The following is a 16,088-nucleotide window of genomic DNA, read 5'->3' as shown; positions in this document are numbered from 1 at the left end:
GTTTTTGAAGAAATCAAGCTGCGAGTGGCTGATTTAGTCATCTCGCAAAGTATTTTAACATTGAAAAAGTTATACACTTAAGTTTTAATTAACCAGACAAAACTGTCTTTCATTCAACACTTTTAATTACATGCAGAATGTTCACTACATTATCAGCTTGTATGAGCTCCTTACACACACACACACACACACACACACACATACAATTTCTGCTCTTCCTCCATGACTTTCTTTGTGAGATTGTACTATTTGTAGGATTTAATATGAGAAATCTTTGCATGTTTGTCCTTACCTCCTCAAGCACTCTGCGGATGCCCTCAGTCGGGGCATCTTTGTAATTTTGAGGGTCATGTGACAGCAGTTTGAGGACCCTCTCTCGCCCGTCAGGCAAACGGGCAAACACATCAGTGAAGGTACCTCCACGATCGATTGCAAAGTCAAACTTTCCTATAGATTCAGCCATACTGAGACAATGAGACACACACACACACACACACAAACACACACACAGGTTGAACAGCTGGCTGTCTGGTGCAGTCAAAACAACCTTGAGCTGAACACGTTCAAAACGGTGGAGATGATTGTGGACTTTAGGAGGAACCCCCCAACACTGTCCCCCTTCACGATTCTAAACAGCACTGTGGCAGCAGTGGAGTCATTCAGGTTCCTGGGCAGGTACCATCTCACAGGACCTGAAGTGGGAGACCCACATTGACCCCACTGCGAAAAAGGCCCAGCAGAGGTTGTACTTCCTTCGCCAGTTGAGGAAGTTCAACCTGCCACAGGTGCTGCTGATACAGTTCTACTCAGCAGTCATTGAGTCTGTCCTCTGCACTTCAATAACTGTCTGGTTTGGTTCAACTATGAAATCAGACATCAGAAGACTACAAAGGACAGTTCGGACTGCTGAGAGGATTATTGGTTGCCCCCTGCCCCCCTTCAAGAACTATACACTTCCAGAGTGAGTTAAAAGGCTGGAAAAATCACTCTGGACCCCACTCACCCTGCCCACTACCTTTTTGAACTGTTGCCTTCAGGCCGATGCTTCAGAGCTCCGAGCATCAGAACCGTCAGGCACAGGAACAGTTTTTTCTGAGTGACTCCAGCCAGGTCTCCTAAGCAACCAAATTGGCCCGGTTGCTAGGGAGGGTAGAGTCACATGGGGTAAACTCCTCGTGGTCGCTATAATGTGGGGCGTTCTCAGTGGGGTGCGTGGTGAGTTGGACGTGGTTGCCGTGGCGGATGGCGTGAAGCCTCAACAAGCCACGTGATAAGATGTGCGGGTTGACGGTCTCAGACGCAGAGGCAGCTGGGATTCATCCTCCACCACCCGGACTGAGGCGAATCACTACGCAACCACAAGGACTTAAAATCACATTGGGAATTGGGCGTTCCAAATTGGGAGAAAAGGGAAAAAAATAAATAATAATAATACACAGTTTATATTTATCCAACCTCTTCTGCCATTTCTTTCTTCTGGAGAGAAAAAAAAAAAAAACATTTGCACTGTACAAAACAGATTGTATTAGATTTGCACTACCCATGTGTACAGGTGCATCTCAATAAATTAGAATGTCGTGGAAAAGTTCATTTATTTCAGTAATTCAACTCAAATTGTGAAACTCGTGTATTAAATAAATTCAATGCACACAGACTGAAGTAGTTTAAGTCTTTGGTTCTTTTAATTGTGATGATTTTGGCTCACATTTAACAAAAACCCACCAATTCACTATCTCAAAAAATTAGAATATGGTGACATGCCAATCAGCTAATCAACTCAAAACACCTGCAAAGGTTTCCTGAGCCTTCAAAATGGTCTCTCAGTTTGGTTCACTAGGCTACACAATCATGGGGAAGACTGCTGATCTGACAGTTGTCCAGAAGACAATCATTGACACCCTTCACAAGGAGGGTAAGCCACAAACATTCATTGCCAAAGAAGCTGGCTGTTCACAGAGTGCTGTATTCAAGCATGTTAACAGAAAGTTGAGTGGAAGGAAAAAGTGTGGAAGAAAAAGATGCACAACCAACCGAGAGAACCGCAGCCTTATGATTGTCCAGCAAAATCGATTCAAGAATTTGGGTGAACTTCACAAGAAATGGACTGAGGCTGGGGTCAAGGCATCAAGAGCCACCACACACAGACGTGTCAAGGAATTTGGCTACAGTTGTCGTATTCCTCTTGTTAAGCCACTCCTGAACCACAGACAACGTCAGAGGCGTCTTACCTGGGCTAAGGAGAAGAACTGGACTGTTGCCCAGTGTTCCAAAGTCCTCTTTTCAGATGAGAGCAAGTTTTGTATTTCATTTGGAAACCAAGGTCCTAGAGTCTGGAGGAAGGGTGGAGAAGCTCATAGCCCAAGTTGCTTGAAGTCCAGTGTTAAGTTTCCACAGTCTGTGATGATTTGGGGTGCAATGTCATCTGCTGGTGTTGGTCTATTGTGTTTTTTGAAAACCAAAGTCACTGCACCCGTTTACCAAGAAATTTTAGAGCACTTAATGCTTCCTTCTGCTGACCAGCTTTTTAAAGATGCTGATTTCATTTTCCAGCAGGATTTGGCACCTGCCCACACTGCCAAAAGCACCAAAAGTTGGTTAAATGACCATGGTGTTGGTGTGCTTGACTGGCCAGCAAACTCACCAGACCTGAACCCCATAGAGAATCAATGGGGTATTGTCAAGAGGAAAATGAGAAACAAGAGACCAAAAAATGCAGATGAGCTGAAGGCCACTGTCAAAGAAACCTGGGCTTCCATACCACCTCAGCAGTGCCACAAACTGATCACCTCCATGCCACGCCGAATTGAGGCAGTAATTAAAGCAAAAAGGAGCCCCTACCAAGTATTGAGTACATATACAGTAAATGAACATACTTTCCAGAAGGCCAACAATTCACTAAAAATGTTTTTTTTATTGGTCTTATGATATATTCTAATTTTTTGAGATAGTGAATTGGTGGGTTTTTGTTAAATGTGAGCCAAAATCGTCACAATTAAAAGAACCAAAGACTTAAACTACTTCAGTCTGTGTGCATTGAATTTATTTAATACACGAGTTTCACAATTTGAGTTGAATTACTGAAATAAATGAACTTTTCCACGACATTCTAATTTATCGAGATGCACCTGTATGTACGTATGTGTATAATTATTTTTTATTATTATCTATGTCTTGCTGCTGTTTTTGTATTGTTGTACACTGGAAGCTCCTGTCACAAAGACAAATTCCTTGTATGTGTAAGCATACTTGGCAATAAAGCTGATTCTGAGTGACAAAAGTCTGACACATAAATGGCTCTGACGCTAAACATAGTGAGCTGTCTACAGTTTATCATGCAGGATTTTTAGGCATCATAAGTAAATTCAAAAAGTGCCCATGAAAAAAAGAGCAAGAACTGCACATGCCTTTGATGCGCAAAAGTGCAGCTGATTTGGAATGCATTTAGGTGGGCAGCTCAAGGACTTGAGATAAACAGCAGTTACTTTGTCAGGGTTATGACCCCCTTGATGGTCATTGTGTTATTCGCACCCAGTTTGTAGTATTACAAAAGTGTCAATGCGAAAACTCAGACAGATCTTAAAAATGTTATGTCTGATTATTGTGTGCTGTGTACACATGATCAGCTGTTAGAAATAACTGCAGGTGGAGGTTAAACGCTTAAACGGCAGGGCAATCACTTGAATTTTAACTAGGTTTGATCATTGAGAACTGCAATGCTGCAGACACACATCAACACAGTATACTCACAGTTTAAGCGCAGGTGAAACAAGAAATAAACAGATGATTCCTCCTCTGCTTCACTCTAACTGTTTACTTGAACGTACTCCACTCTAGTGTAGAAGAAATTGAGCTCCACCTCCGACCCCAACCTTAAAACATGGCGGCGGGGGCGTGTTTACTGACGTAAAGATTCTCTGGCTCTGTGTTAGGTTACACAGATTTTAAATGCTTATCTTCTGAAAACGAATTTTGTCAAAGTTTACAATCACACCAGCATATAGATGGCCTTTAAGCTAATAGACATGGACTAAAAGCAGCAAAACTTTGATTTCACAGGGTATTTAATAATGGAATAATTATTTGTATTTTTTTCCCTCTGTATTATAATTTATATAATTAGGCTATTTTTTAAATAAATAATTATCTTGATTATAATAAAAGATGATCAGATTGATCCTGTGTTTGTCAGTAGATGCAGAAATTATTTAGTAGAGATGGGCCACTTCTATTCAAATGAATGGGAGAAATTGGAACGCTCAACCAAGAAGCTCTAGCACCAAACGGAACGGATGTAGAAAGGAAGCCCCGCCTTACAGTTAAAAGAGCCAATCACCTTTTAGAAACAGACATCACCTGTCAATCAACTCTAGAATGCGCATGCGCATTAGCTATACAAGCCTGGAAAATTGCTTTTTTTTGCGTAACATGAGGTAATGAATCACAATTTATGATTCAAGTATTGTCATATGTTATGGCTAATTTGAAATATGTTCTTTGATCGTAATATTTTCCAACTGTTTTTGATATTTTGGTCTTTCTCCATTCGAGTAGATAGGAGCTGCACTGGCATGACTGGAATTAGCCTCCCGAGAGCGTTCCAAAAATGGCCGACAGTGGACTGACTTGCTAGAGAGACTTTGGTAGATGTCAGTGCAGTGGGTGGGTGGGTTTAGCTGAAGTTCTAGTCTTGCGCTGCAGTTGAGCTCATGGTTAAATAATAATAAACATTATTAAGCATTGCCGTTGAACATCCAAAGCAACATCGGATCTTTCTGCTGCAGATCTCCGTCAATTATGTGAGCGCATGTTTATTAGTTGTATTATTAAGTTATCTCTCATGTGAATGTTTTAGCTGACTCTGCATGTTTCACGTTTGATTAGGAGATATTGAACTCCTTCAGTTAGTGATATAATTCATCAAGTTCACCCACAAACACACACTTAACCGTCATGTTACCTCTAGTTTAAAGTCTGCTGTGAATATTAGAGTTTTAAATGCGTGTGGTATGTGTTTTAATCTCACTCTTGAGCTAATGCTAGCTGCTAATGCTAACCAAACAACTCACGAGGCATCAAATTAATCATACATAAAAAAAAAAAAAAAAAATTTAGTGTTTTTTCATGTGACGTGCATCATACTGTAGAAACAATACTATTGGTTTTAGTTTTGGCTGTAGTGTTACAGTTTAGTTTTCTTGAAGATTTTGAGCAACAAGTTTTTGATGATGCTAATGCTTTGAAAGATAATGATAAATGTGCTTAAAAAACTTAACACATTTATTAATTTAACATCAAATCATATTAGTTTGATTAATCAGTGTGACACAAAACCTAGGAAGCTGCCTAGCTAGACCTTGACATTTTGGGCATCATACTGTATCTAAATTATTGTGGCTTAACCACTGTACGATGATGGTGGTACGTATAATATAGTATATCATACTTACATACGGTGATTATTCAGAGCAATGGTATACCATTGCTCTGAATAATCACCATATTTATGTTCTATGGTGTTTACATGGTACTCCAAGGTACTTTGAAAAAAATACCATGATAGTTGCTAACATGGTTCTGTTAAATCTGCTAATATGCTATTGAACACACTCCTTTACCCCATTTAAAGTACAGTTTCATGTAAATAATACATTAAAAGAAATGCATGTTTCTTTCAAGTGTTTCTTAATGAAGTATGCATTGCCTAAGTGTTCCTAAGTAGGGGCCTACTGAAATCTGTTTTATTTTTTCCCCAAATCCTTTTTTCCTTAAAATAATAATAATAAAAAAATTTTTTTTAATAATAATATAAATATATATATATATATATATATATATATATATATATATATATATATATTTCCAAAATGTAATGTTATAAAGTTACATTTAATTGAATCATCACAATGGTGTCTAATTAAAGTAATTCTTAAATTGTAAAAAATACTTTTCAACATACCATTGCATTTTGTAACAAACTTTTATTCAGTACAACAGCTCTCTTGCCTGTGATATAATATTGCTTATTATTTATTGGTATAACTACAGTGAATATTACATTTTACTACACAGTTGTAATATATTTATGTTGCAATTTCTTACATTTTATGCATCTAGCTTTTATTTTGAATCATGCTTTTATTTTGATGTGTGGTTTTGATGGAAGCAAGTGGAGTTATTTTACTTTATACGCTAATGCATCATAGGTTGATATGTGTCAGTAATATACTTTCAGTTGCTTTTATTTCTTTATAATGAATACTGACTTGATCAACCATAATAGTTTGAGTAACTTTCTCCTACCATTATTAGAGCTGGGACGCTGGCCCAGTGGTAAATCATATTGGTAGTCCACATCGTGACCCTGGTTCAAATCCAGAACAATCTAGGGATGGGCTAGAGTACTTGGAAGTGACAGCAATAATCGATCACGAAAACGATGTTCGATAATGAAAATGCGTGACTTGACTTTTCACTCAATTTGAAATTCAGTGACAACTATACACAAACTTGGAAAAGAGGGGCCTTATTTTTAATTTTGAGATTGATTGCATTATGATTTTCAGCGGTACCTTGTTTGTCAACAGAGACGTCTCATTAACAACCAAACTGATAAATGATGCTGCAATGCTAGTGCTTTTTCTACAGGTTTATGAGAATAAAAAGATAATATAAATTCACCATGTTTTGAACATCTGTCTCTGCAAACGTTTGCTTAACAAATATTATTATAATGTAATGTAGAAACTTTGACTCATTAATGTATGTTAGGGATGCATGATACAATATATTTTGGCAGACTATATATTATTGGCCAATAACCGGGAAAATCAAAATATTATTTTTGCCGAAAATGGAATTGCAACCGATGTTTTTGCCGATAATTTGTTACGGCTTATTTGCTTGCGACTAAGAATCTCTGACTGCCTCCAACTTCTTTGGGTCAGTCCATCTCAAGTGGTCCAATACAGGTTGCTTGAACATTTTTTATTTTCTTATGTTTTTTGAGTAATTACCTCTATGTATTGGTATTTTAAAACCACTAGTTTTTTTATTTTTATTTTACTTCGTTTAACCACGATGGCTATCTTTGTGTCATGGCACGTGACAAATTTTGGTTATACAGTTGAAGTCAGAAGTTTACATACACTTAGCTTGAAGTCATTAAAACTAATTTTTTAACCACTCCACAGATTTCATATTAGCAAACTATGGTTTTGGCAAATCATTTAGGACATCTACTTTATGCATGACACGAGTAATTTCCAGCTATTGTTTACAGATGTATTGTTTCACTTTTAACTGACTATAACACAATTCCAGTGGGTCAGAAATTTACATACACTAAGTTAACTGTGCCTTTAAGCAGCTTGGAAAATTACAGAAAATGATGGCAATTAGCCAATTAGCTTCTGATAGACTAATTGGAGTCAATTGGAGGTGTACCTGTGGATGCATGTTAAGGCCTACCTTCAAATTCAGTGCCTCTTTGTTTGACCTCATGGGAAACTCAAAAGAAATCATCCAAGACCTCAGGAAAAAAAAAAAAAAAAAAAATTGTGGCCCTCCACAAGACTGGTTCATCCTTGGGAGCAATTTCCAAACACCTGAAGGTACCACGTTCATCTCTACAAACAATAGTACGCAAGTATAAACACCATGGGACCACGCAGCCATCATACCGCTCAGGAAGGAGATGCATTCTGTCTCCTAGAGATGAACGTAGTTTGGTGCAAAAAGTGCAAATCAGTCCCAGAAAAACAGCAAAGGACCTTGTGAAGATGCTGGAGGAAACAGGTAGACAAGTATCTATATCCACAGTAAAACCAGTCCTATATCGATATAATCTGAAAGGCTGCTCAGCAAGGAAGAAGCCACTGCTCCAATACTGCCATAAAAAAGCCAGACTACAGTTTTCAAGTGCACATGAGGACAAAGATCTTACTTTTTGGAGAGATGTCCTCTGGTTTGATGAAACAAAAGTTGAACTGGTTGGCCATAATGACCATCATTATGTTTGGAGGAAAAAGGGTGAGGCTTGCAAGCCGAAGAACACCATCCCAACTGTGAAGCATGGGGGTGGCAGCATCATGTTGTGGGGGTGCTTTACTGCAGGAGGAACTGGTGCACTTCACAAAATAGATGGCATCATGAGGAAGGAAAATTATGTGGATATATTGAAGCAACATCTCAAGACATCAGTCAGGAAGTTAAAGCTTGGTCACAAATGGGTCTTCCAGATGGTCAATGACCCCAAGCATACCTCCAAAGCTGTGGCAAAATGGCTAAAGGACAACAAAGTCAAGGTACTGGAGTGGCCATCACAAAGCCCCGACCTCAAGCCGATAGAAAATTTGTGGGCAGAACTGAAAAAGTGTGTGCTAACAAGGAGGCCTACAAACCTGACTCAGTTACACCAGTTCTATCTGGAGGAATGGGCCAAAATTCCAGCAACTTATTGTGAGAAGCTTGTGGAAGGCTACCCAAAACTTTTGACCCAAGTTAAACAAGTTAAAGGCAATGCTACCAAATACTAACAAAGTGTATGTAAACTTCTGACCCACTGGGAATGTGATGAAAGAAATAAAAGCTGAAATAAATAATTCTCTCTACTATTATTCTGACATTTCACATTCTTAAAATAAAGTAGTGATCCTAACTGACCTAAGACAGGGAATGTTTTCTACGATTAAATGTCAAGGTGTATGTAAACTTCTGACTTCAACTGTACATCTGTTTATGGAAACCTCAATATCTTGGCTCAGGATGGTTCTAGCTCCTTGGAACAAAAACTGATTTCTAGAGCACATTAAAAGGTACATGTACATATATAAACAGTTTGCACATTCTTGCGCCTTAGACTTAGAACTTAAGTCCTAATGTAATGCTCAAGATTAGTCAAAGTTCCACTTTTAGGGTCAATTTATAATAGGAAGAGTTTGAGTCTCAATCTTATTTTTTTTAAATTTTTTTTGGTCGGTACCTAGCATAGTACCTAGATAAGTATAGTGTGGATTCTGAACATTTCAGGTTTAAGACTTCTCTTTTTTTATGGGAGTGAGAAAGTGCAATTTTTTTTAAATTCCCCTCATTTTTAGGTTGAATATCTCTGGAGGAGGACCAGATAGGAACCTGAAATTTTCAAAGAAATAAGTCCTCTATAGTAGCATTCTGCTGTCAAAATTTAGTTTGAGATTCCACTTGTTACAGAGCTAGGGCAAGTAGAAATCTGGGGAAAAGCCTACTTTATTCATGCATTTTGAGAAATTAATAGATGTAATATAAGTATAACAAAAATGAACAGTATTTTACAGTAATTATGGTTATGATTGACATACAATAGCTTATGCTTGTCAGTGAGGTCTAAAATGTTACTATTGATATTGGCAACAGCTAAACATGATCTATCACAGCGTTCTTCAAAAAGTTCGTAAAAGCATTTAGTTTTAAGTAACCTTAATGAATTATATATGGAGTTTAAAAATCAGCACCCAGAGTTAAAGACAGGGAGATCAAAATGTGCTGACAGGCGCATCTGGAGCACACACTGTCTGTGTCTGCACACAACATCAGAACATCAAGCTGATGGTTGAGTCAGCAAGGCTAAAAGTGGACTACAGGGACCTGCTGGAACTTCTAGTCTGTGACATAAACAGTTATGACTGCATGCTCAACAAGTGTGACCAGTGTCCAGGTATAGAGGCCTTACTGCAGATGCTTGAAGAGTCAGACAAAGATGACACACTTCCTGATAACCAATATTTGGATCAGAATAGGGTCCAATACCCTGCTCATTTACTTGTACTCCTGCTCGTAAAAATGCTGTGATACCAAAAAGCAATACCATCTGACACATTAATGTAATTCCGCACAAATTAAAATCACGTCATGTCCTAGTGAGATTATTTAACAAAAGCTGCAATTTAATGAGATAAATATATAATTTGCATGTTGTGGCAGGGTGAGCAAGAGATAGACACAGTGGGTGTGGTGTCAAGCCTCGGAGAGGCATTTATTGGAAACAGTAATAAATGTAAAAATGTCCAAAAAGGTTAATAAAGTGTCCAAGGGGGAATTGTGTTCATAATAAAGGGGGAATCTGGCATCCTCGCGGTGAACAGGGCTCTGTGAAAGGGGCGGGGTAGTGTTCATAGGAAAGCCCAGGCACGGGCTGGGTCAGTCGGCCGCTCACGTTCCCCTCCAAAGTCCATGGCTCGTGGGGCGGCGGCGTCACTGGTGACCTGTCTTCCCAGGCCCGCGGCAAGCATGAGGGAAGGCGGCCTGGCTTCTAGCCCATTGGCGGCAACGTGAGCAGTTCACCCCTGGCAACTCAATACAGCGTCTGGGGGTCCGAAGAACGGGTCCGGTAGCGCGTCCACTCATCTGATCTCTCCCAGCTCTGGTCCTGGGCGTGCAAGGATGCCAGTGTGTGCACACATGGAGATTTGAAGCCAGATCCCTGAGAAGAGGTGCGCACTGTATTTTAAAGACAGTGGTGGTGAAGCATTATCCCCATCAGGTGTGCTTCATTCACCACTGACCAAACGAGGCTTATTAATTATGCACCTCTTCTCGCTCTCCCGCCCAACTCCCGTCGTGAGCCTGGCTGAAGGGCGGCCCTAAGAGGCGGGTTGACGATGACGAGCCAGAGTGGCGGATCATTCCGCCACAGTGTGCAGAGCTTTAAATGTGAGCGCTTGTGAATGCATGGAGCCGGTGTTGTGCTGACATAAAGACACAAAGGGCACATACCTTTTAGAGATCCTTGGCTCATACACGGTAGTGATGGGAAGTCCGATTCTTTTCTGCTAATGAGCTCTTTTGGACAGTTCGATTCAATGAACCAGTTACAAAATAAAAAAAATAAAAAAAACGATTAATCAGTTCTTTTGCATCATTGCATAATGACGTCACTAGTGGTCAACTGATATGGATTTTTTAATGGCCGAAATCCATAGAGCAGGGTGGCTGATACAATGCCCATATATCACATAATTTAATATAGTAAATAACAAACAGAAAATTGCTAAAAAAAATTTATAATCTCTTATTTAGCACTATATTTATTAAATTTCACACAAATCTTTGTAAAAAAGAATCTAAACAAATAATATTGTATTTTAAATGGTAGATAGCAGTTTCCTCTGATTTCTGTTTAGTCATCAAATTTTTGTAATTTATTTGCACATGAAGAAATTTTTAATATATTAGGAAGAAGGAAATAACAGTACACGCAGTAGTCCAGCAACCATAGATGGCATGTTAGCAATTACGTTTTCTCAAAAAATACAGAATCAAACCAATTGTACATACAGTGCATAGTGAATAAGACATTTACTTATAGCACACATGAAGCGTACGCATATTTGCAAACAGTATTAGAAAATAAAGTTAAAAGTTACAGGGAACTGCTGAGGAGAGGCTGATAGAATACATGCTTTAGAGGTAAATAAATGATTGCTCCACAGGATGCTGGATATGCTCAAATTTTGTGAGGTTTGTTTATTACATCTGTTTAAACGAGATATGCGCATATTTGAAGATGGTATATGATATTAGTTTTATTGATATTTGCCTTTTTATCATTAGACAAGACCGTTAAAAGTTACAGGAACTGTTTAGGAGAGGGAGGGAGAATGAAACAGGTGAGCACTTTAACATTATGAGCTCAAACGCATCTGCTGTGGTTCTGATATGCGGACCGTTTAAATGAGACTGTGTTGCACACCGATCTATTATTGTAGTAACACAGTGGCACGTTACAATGAAACGAACCATGACTGGTCGTTTACATGCCTCAGTCGCTTCATACGCAAGCAGGCGATTTTTGCCACCCTCAAGAAACAAATTGGCCAAACAGGAAAATATATCGGCCGATGTAGATAATTTAAAAAGTCAGAATATCGGCCGATTTATTGGCTTCCGCAATATATCGGTCGACCACTAGACGTCAGCGTACATAATGATAATACCCTGGCGTTGTGGAATACACGCTCAAACACATTCAGTAAAGCTATATGTAAGTGCATATGGCTGATTATTGCATTTTATTCAATGAAGTTATAATAATAATGGTGTTTATTTTCATCAGTGTTTCATTCAGTGATCTTACATCTTGGATAAGTTTCTTACATTAAAGCACCTAAAGCACCCAATACTGACACTGATATATAAACGCAGATGTTCTGCGTGTCTAAAGCATATAATAAACTAGTCTTAACTCACCCTTTTTACAGAAACCATGATCCAGCTCATAACAACTTCAAATACAGTATAATCATCATGCACAATAGTAGAGTAAATTTAATTTACATTTTCGACTAAAACTTTTTGCCACATCATTCAAATACTTGGTTCACCCATACTCATCAGCAGCTCATTCATCAGTTCTCAGTGTTTTGAACCGAAAGAGGTGATTCTCAGTTCAGTCTCAGTACAGGTGACTCCAGAACTTCTGTGATTGACTCAATGTACCATGACTCGAGAGCTGCTTTCCCCAGATCAGTGTACTGTTGACTTGAGAACTGTTGCAACAGGATTGTCATCTTACCTTGATAAAACGGTAATACAATCAAGTTATAAACATATTTCCAGTATGTTTTATTTGTTTATTTGCAAAATACTCCAGAAAAATATATTTAGCCCCTCTAAATTACACGGCACACGCAGGCTCAGTATCAGCTAGGGACTAAAAGCAAAATGTTTTTCATTTCGGTTCGTTCTGAGCAATAACTGTATTTTTTCATTCTGGTTCAAAAGTTCCGCAGCCTCCTTTCCAAAAGGTTACCGTTTAGAACAAAATAAAAGAACGGTTAATAACATTCTTTTTAAAATGACAGCACTCTGCGCGAAGGGGTTTGTGAAATACCAATTGCAGCATTGTCAGATCTCACGAGAAGCAAACAATCTGGTCTGGAAAAACAAGCTCAAAATAAGCTATTTGCTTTCAAATAAACAAAAAATATGTGATCACAATAGAAATCTTAACAAGCATACAGTTAATTAACAGTTCAGTAAAATTTTAATGAAAGATCTGCTTCCGAGTCAAAACCCGGCAGCACCAAATCTGTATTAATGTTTCATATCTAATAATAATTCAGTGAAGACTTGGAAACAACTGAGAAAAGTACTTTTTAATAATGTTTTCCTTGTATCTGAATTAGATGTGCATGTATAAGTAGTAATTATACATAGTTGTTAAAAAAGTTCTTTATTCACAGAATGTGACATCGACAACAGACAGTTAGGGAAAGAAATGAGTGATGCAGAGGTTTCCTTCAGGTTCATAGCACGTTTCATTTTTTCAGGCAATGTGAAGTGTAGTTCTAGAGATGCGCTGTGATAAACCCTTTGGCCTTTAGTTTCATGAAAAAATTATCGGAACAAAATTAACCGGTTATGACCTGTTTCCAGCATTTAAAAATAATGTTTTCACTCCGGAACAATTGAAAATCACTTTGTTCCTGTTTTTGGTTATGTTTTGCTAGAAATTGCATTTGTTTTCGGATTTCGTTCCTTGAACAGTTTTTAGTCCCAGGTATCTGCAGCTCATCAATTCTCAGTATGGGCGTGTGGTGGTGGGGGCGTGGTCGAGCGCCAGTTTGTGAATGGAGAGCGAGTTCAGGAGACGAGAGTGGTGTGGATTATAACCTGTCGGAATTATCTCTGACAGCTGTTTTGTGTTACAATGAGAGCTGGAGGGAGATAGAGGAAGAGTCCCGAGACAGTGCTGTCTCTGTTAAAGAGAACATTTACTTTGATCATTGAGCAACGGAGTGTTTTGGTTTTGAGTGTGTGCACTGGAAAGCTAAAGAGTGTGAGCTAGTTCCCGCTTCCTCATTTTCCCTTGAAGACAGACCTTAGACCTGTCACAGGGCGTTTTCCCAAACGGCATTTTTGTGCCCTTTTTTAATTTTTTTTTCATATAACATAGGGCACTTTCACAAGTCTTTTTGTTAGAGGCACATTCAAATTGTAATGTCATGCTCCCTTCACAGTCCCTACATCAAGAGCTCTGTCCTTCGAAGTGAGTAGTGCATAGGGATGATCACTTTTGATTGGAATTCGCCATATGTCGGACACCTACAAAAGAGGCGATTCTCAGTTCAGTGTACTGGTGACGCGAGAACTGTTGCGACAGGAGTGTTCAGTCCGATTTGTGAAATAGTTGGAGCGGTTCATTGCAAAGAAGAGTTAGAAAAAGCAGAAATCACCAGTTCTAGGATCATATTACTTCCGGTTGTCAGCTCATTTCGAGTAAGAGTGTCAGGCACGTCCGAGAGACAGGTTAATATTGAGTAACTTGTGGATCAGTGTTGACTCGAGATGCAAACTGTTTCAAAAGATTCAGTCCAATTTGGTGAACTGGTTTAACTTGTTCACTGAAAAGAACCAGCTCAAAAGAACGATTCGTTCACAAACTGGACATCCCTTATACACGGAAAACACCATCGGTACTCTTACTCATTCTCAAATAAATATTATCAGGACATCCCTAATTACAGCTGTTTGAAGTTCATTATTCTCTCTCATTTAGTGAGTCATAAGGATTACCTTAAACACATTCAAATCAGCATTCTTTTGAAACAAAGGCACATTTCTGGTTCATGTTACATCCGCCAAACCTTAAATAGCAGCAAGTCCAAATTCCAAGCTTTTAAATGACACACATTTTTCAAATGAGAAGCTTTTAATGAATTATCTAGCAGTTCAAGGTTAAAGGATTAAAAATGATTTATATATATATATATATATATATATATATATATATATATATATATATATATATATATGTTATCGGTATCGGCCACAATGAGATGTGAATTATCGGTTATCGTATCGGCCCAGAAATTCCATATCTGTGCATCCCTATATATTACTTAATAAGAGGGAATGTTTGTACATTTCCCTGGGTGCCGACATGTTTGCTTGATGTCACACACCTGCATCTTAGTGAAATTTGAGTTGTAGAGTTCCACATGAGCTTCCAATTTGAGTAGAGTTCCTCTGCAGTTTTCCCAGTAGAAGTTGGAAATTCCGAGTTTAATGGAAAGCAGTATAAATCATCACATCAACAAATTCCAACAGAGTGCAGTGTGACTTTCTGTCCGGTACAGAGACAATGCTCAGCTCAACACTCTGTTGATGCATGCAGCACACACACACCAGGCGAGTTCTTCCTTTTAACAGCTAGACAGAGCGCAGCTGAATGTGACCGAACGAAGGGCCTTCAAAACTATTTTCACATCAACACAGCGTTTTAAAAACACAATGGTTATGATGTCTCTGGTCAAGCCATCCGCGGTTTGCAAATACACAGTTCAGAGAGCCGCGATGAAAGCAGGGTTGCACGCTTACTAAGATAATTACGTTAACCTGAAGGAAGAGCAGAGAAAAGTGCTTTCTAAACATTCTTTCATCGAGCTGGCCAGCAAGCCTTCACATAATGATAAAATATGATGCATTATATTTTGATCATGCCATTTTTTGCACTTAGTTTAACAGATTATGTTATAACAGCCTATAATAATGAATAGGCAAGACACTGGAACGAGATGCAATGCAGCAGCAAAAGTAATATGATTTATTAAATTGTCACATTTCTTTCAATCTGAGCATAGTGAGTAGGGCTGCATGATTATGACAAAAATCATAATTGTTGTTTATTACCGAGTAGGCAACCGTCTGTTCTTCAAATTAGCAGATTTTAATTGTGGATATGTGCTGCGCTGTAGTTGTTTTTTTTTTTTTTTTTTAAAGCATTAAATAGGCCTAATAAAAGTAATTTAAATGGATATCAATGGTATGGGAGAAATATAAAATTATTATTATTTTTTTTTTTTTCTGAACAATTGACTACCAGTTTTACTTGATTCCTATGTGACATGTAACAGGTTGATAAATACACATCCTCACATGTTTAACACCTCTAATGTCCAAGAAAGTTGGCATAAAACCAAAAACTACCATCAGACATGCAATATGTGTCTTTACTGTTTAAATTATTGGTCCACATAGAGTAGGGCTGCACAATTAATCGAAAAACTTATCGCAATTACAATTACAGCTGCCTCGATTGTGTAATCGTGAAA

The 16,088-nt window shown here is 38.4% G+C and overlaps 2 protein-coding genes across 6 annotated transcripts in view; one reads left to right on the top strand and one right to left on the bottom strand.

Moving 5' to 3' along the window:
* oplah (5-oxoprolinase, ATP-hydrolysing) overlaps nt 1–3,864 on the bottom strand; it is a 110,123-nt gene extending 106,259 nt beyond the window's left edge. For both annotated transcript variants that reach the window (XM_051666737.1, XM_051666735.1), the window contains exons 1-2: nt 3,748–3,864; nt 293–464 (exon numbers count right to left, since the gene is read on the bottom strand). In XM_051666737.1, coding sequence (XP_051522697.1) covers nt 293–463 — 171 coding nt within the window. In that variant the 5' untranslated portion in view covers nt 464; nt 3,748–3,864. The remainder of the gene's footprint in view (nt 1–292; nt 465–3,747) is intronic.
* A 787-nt stretch (nt 3,865–4,651) lies between these two features.
* The window catches only part of stat5b (signal transducer and activator of transcription 5b), a 134,384-nt gene continuing 122,947 nt past the window's right edge, over nt 4,652–16,088 (top strand). For 2 of the 4 annotated variants that reach the window (XM_051666759.1, XM_051666756.1), the window contains exon 1: nt 4,652–4,796. The gene's annotated coding sequence lies outside the window, so the exon portion shown is untranslated. The remainder of the gene's footprint in view (nt 4,797–16,088) is intronic. The other 2 variants (XM_051666757.1, XM_051666758.1) reach the window with 2 other exon arrangements.

Source organism: Myxocyprinus asiaticus, chromosome 32 (assembly GCF_019703515.2).
Source record: "Myxocyprinus asiaticus isolate MX2 ecotype Aquarium Trade chromosome 32, UBuf_Myxa_2, whole genome shotgun sequence".
Classification (NCBI taxonomy): Eukaryota; Metazoa; Chordata; class Actinopteri; order Cypriniformes; family Catostomidae; genus Myxocyprinus; species Myxocyprinus asiaticus.
The sequence above is the reverse complement of the archived record's forward strand: the minus strand, read 5'-3'. Positions and strand labels throughout refer to the sequence as shown.